At 41.2% G+C, this 4,324-nt stretch overlaps 1 protein-coding gene across 1 annotated transcript; it reads left to right on the plus strand.

Annotated features, from left to right (window-relative positions):
* Positions 1 to 416: 416 nt before the first annotated feature.
* LOC143027396 (uncharacterized) lies at positions 417 to 4,067 on the plus strand. Its single transcript, XM_076188680.1, has 2 exons — positions 417 to 422; positions 2,850 to 4,067. Exons 1-2 carry the CDS (start codon positions 417 to 419, stop codon positions 4,065 to 4,067), a joined length of 1,224 nt encoding a protein of 407 aa, XP_076044795.1.
* Positions 4,068 to 4,324: the final 257 nt, after the last annotated feature.

Genomic DNA, 4,324 nt, shown 5'->3' on the forward strand with positions numbered 1-4,324 from the left:
GGTGATAGCTAATACTTGCTTCGAGCATTGTCAAAAGTTCCTCAAAGCAACGACCGTAGATAGACACACAAGGAGGCCAAGGGCGAGAATAAAACAAGTTGCACTAAGAGTATTTGCCACCTCCAGGCCCAGTCAAGGGGTGACCAAGAAGCTCCAGCCATTGTACCACGGCCCTTATAAAGTGATTAAAAGGGTTAACTACGTCGTCTACCGCATTAAACATATCCGTTCAGCCCGGGAGTTCTGTGTCCACACAGACAAGATCAAACAAGAAGGAAAAATCTCAGTGTGCGAAAATAAGAACTAGATAGTAGTGATTCATAAATTAATTATTATTTATCTATCCCATGGGTAGCGATTATAAATGTATCATTAACATTAACCATGAGTTAAGTAACCTCTCCGTGTGTGAAAATATGAACGTAAGAAGGACGTTCCCCACATATGAGAAGAAACCATAAGACCTACTAGATAGTAGCGAATAAGAAACACAATATTTACCTACCTCAAAGGTAGCGAGTTAAGTAGCCTCTCAGTGTGCAAAAATATGAATGCAGGAATGGCGTTCCCCACACGTGAGAAGAAACTCAAACCTACCGTCACTGGTAGTGACCCTCCAACATACCGTCACTGATAGCTACCTTATATATTATGTTTAAGTTATAAATTGCGCGAAGGTGCTCACTATCCTCGTAACTGTTGTTGGTATTTATGGCTCTCTACCATCGTAGTTGTTGTTGGTATTTATAATAAGATTATATCCTAACTCCCTCACTCCCCTATAGGCAAGGATTCTGCCGCTGTCGATTTTTACAGGTCCTGTAGGAACAGGCCACCAGCGCGGAGTACCGCGGCAACCTGAGTGCTTGAGCTCCGGCGCGGAGCACCACGGGGGGTGGAAGTAGTAGAACGTCTTTTTTATCCACCCTAACCAAAAATAAACAAACAAAATAAATAAAAGATAAATAAGTAAATCGATAAATAAATAAATAGATAAATAAATATAATCATTTGAAATAAATAACAATAATGATGGTATTGGTACTGATACTAATCATAATATTTATTGTAGTGATAGTCAAAATTCTTAGCATAAACCGATGGAACGTGATATTGCTGCTACTCACTTGAGTTGTCATCTTACGACACGCACGCACCTATTTTTTCCTCTCACCATTTTCACATTGTGGAAACGTTGGTTGTTTGTTGGTGGGGGAGGGATTGTGTTGAGTTGAGTGTACTTGTCCCTTTGTCCTTTGCATGTATCGACAAGCAAGCCCAACGATGCAAGCCCCGCCCTCACGCTGCCCATGTTGGGTCACGTGGTTGCTAGTCAGGGAGATGATTGGCTGTGGCGTCCAGTAAGCCAAGCTACCCATGTCGGTCACACACCAAGAGTGCAGTACGTTCACTTCTGCAAACAAGGTAACCCGTCCTCTTAGTTCACAAATAATCATTTCGCTCCACCATAACCACAGTAGGTAAATAAAGAAGACACAGAACCCCTGTTTGTATTTAGCCTCACACTTTACCATATTCTCACTGGCAGATGAACAAGGGGGGAGGGAGCCGTTTTAGTCGCTGGTAATATGACCATGTGATAGGCACTATTGGAAAAAAATATATGGTACCAGTAGGACAGCAGTCTCGTCTCACCAATATATATATATATATATATATATATATATATATATATATATATATATATATATATATATATATATATATATATACATTGGGACAAATTATGGGAAAGGTGGAGGGGGAAACATGGGTCTTTATCTGAATATCAAGTTTATTCCTGACCGGTTTTGCATACAATAGCTTCTTCTGAAGAAGCTATTGTAAGCGAAACCGGTCAGGAATAAACTCGATATTCAGATAAAGACCCGGGGTTTCCCCGCAGCCTTTCCCAGAATATATATATATATATATATATATATATATATATATATATACATATATATATATATTTATATGTATATATATATATGTATATATACATACATATATATATGTATATATATACATATATATATAAGTATATATATATATGTATATATATACATATATATATGTATATATATATGTATATATATACATATATATATGTATATATATATATATATATATATATATATATATATATTTGCAAATAAATCACTTGAACACGTGACCAGAAATATGCTGGTAACCACTTAAGAAAAAGAAACACAGAAACACAGAAACACAGAAATCCCCTGAGGATGTGGTTACCAGCATATATATATATATTGGAAGAAAGTATACGCTGGACTCGTCGCTGGACTCGTCGCTGGACTCGTCGCCAATTTATTCCGACGTTTCGAACTCTGTCTGGGGTTCGTCTTCAGGGTGATACAGTGGTAGCAATAGGAAATGTACATAAATAGGGGATACCTGGTACACTGGGACAGGTCTCCCCAGTAACCGTTATATTCCAACGCAGGTAGAACATATAGAAAAAAAAACCTATAATGCAAAATATGTAATACCTCCTTAAAATAAACATTCAAAGAGTTTACTATAGAATAAATAAGAAAATACAATGAAGGTTTATTAAAATTCTACCCGCTGCACGTTTGGCCGCACTACAATGCACCCCGTGGAACAAATGTCCCGCGAAGCATGCATTGTCACAGATCAAATAAATTAGAACAAGAAGAAGAATGTATAATATATCAATATAATAAACATGTAAAAAAGGAAGTCCACACTAAATCAAATAAGAAAATATAATGAAGTATGAAAAATGCCCCCCAAGATTGGGTATAAATGCTGCACGCTGGGACGTACCATAATGCACCCAATGACTAAAACTCACCACGCAGAACAAATGTCCCGCGAAGTATGCACTGCTCAACATAGTCAGGAAGTGGGAAGCCAAGGAAATCAAGAGGAGTATAGTGCGAGAGCAGCTACGTTTTTGCACTATTTGCCACAACCGGAAAGTCTTACCTAACTTTGCCAGGATTAAATCTCCAGTAAACAGCAAGAGAGCAAGGGAGGTTTTAGAGTCTTGTGGTCACAGACTGCTCAAATGTGCTATGGACCATCACCACGGAACTTTACACCGGCTGGGCATCGAGATCGAAGAACACCAACGTCTACTCGGTCAGTCCTTGGACCATGCTGTGTTAGACGAGGTTACAGCTAAAATCACCAGCCTCAGTAGATCGAAGGCTGAAGCCAAGCGGAAAGTCTTAGATCGCAAATTGGATAGATTATTAGACACTACGCGGCAGGAGCCGGAAAGGTGGGTTAGGAACCTCTCGAGTAGACCACTCAGTGAACCCGAGACCAAGGTCTTGTCTAAGGGTTTAAACTTCAACATGCAAGGAGGTGTGAGAGAAGAGGAATTCCTGGCTGCGGTGGAAACAGGAGTCAATTTGATGACGTGCAGTGAGGAAGGCAAACAGGGCACAAGGATGCGCATAGTGGGAGCACTGGGGAGACCAGTGCGGGGTCATAATCTCACTACGGAGGAGACCAAGCCTTTGACAAGCTTGACACGAGATTGGTCCATAGTGATACTGTCGAGTGACAAAGACAGATCGACGGTGGTTATGGACAAGGGCAACTATGAAGGTAAGGCCACGACACTACTTCAGGAGAAGAACACTTACGAAGTGATGCCAGTAGACCCCACTGCTAGATTGCAGAGAAAAGTGGAGGGAGAATTAAAGAAATTAAGAGAGGCGAGGTTAATTACGGAACGGGAATGGGCCAGGATGAGACCGGGAGACTCCACGATCCCCAAGTTTTATGGAGTTCCTAGGGTGTACAAAGAAGGGGTACCCCTAAGGCCCATTATTGCTTTCAGGGGCTCGCCTACCTACAACTTGGCGAGGGATTTGGCCAAACGTCTGAGGCCACTAGTGGAAAGCTCAGAGAGGATGCTTAGCAACTCGGCGGACTTCGTAGAGTATGATTGCTTGGTGTTGTTTGACGTTAAAGCTATTTTCACGTCATTACCACAAGGTCTGATAAGGCAGGCTGCTATGTCAACGGTGGAGAGCAGTCGCGAATTCCTAGATAAGACAAACTGACGGCAAAGGAGTTGATGGGGCTAGTCGATTTGTGTCTGGACTCGACCTTTTTCAAGTTCAGGGACAAAATATTTCATCAAAAGGTTGGGACACCTATGGGCTCTCCGATTTCGGTGGTTTTGGCGGAAATGGCCATGCAGCGCTACGAGGAGGAGGTATTGGAGGATGCATCACCTTCATTGAAATTATGGGTAAGGTACATTGATGACGTATTTGTCATTATGAAGAAGAGGTGGAACCTTTCTTCGAGCGACTGA

This window comes from Oratosquilla oratoria, chromosome 8 (genome assembly GCF_046742065.1).
Source record: "Oratosquilla oratoria isolate Oo_2021 chromosome 8, ASM4674206v1, whole genome shotgun sequence".
NCBI classification, from domain to species: Eukaryota; Metazoa; Arthropoda; class Malacostraca; order Stomatopoda; family Squillidae; genus Oratosquilla; species Oratosquilla oratoria.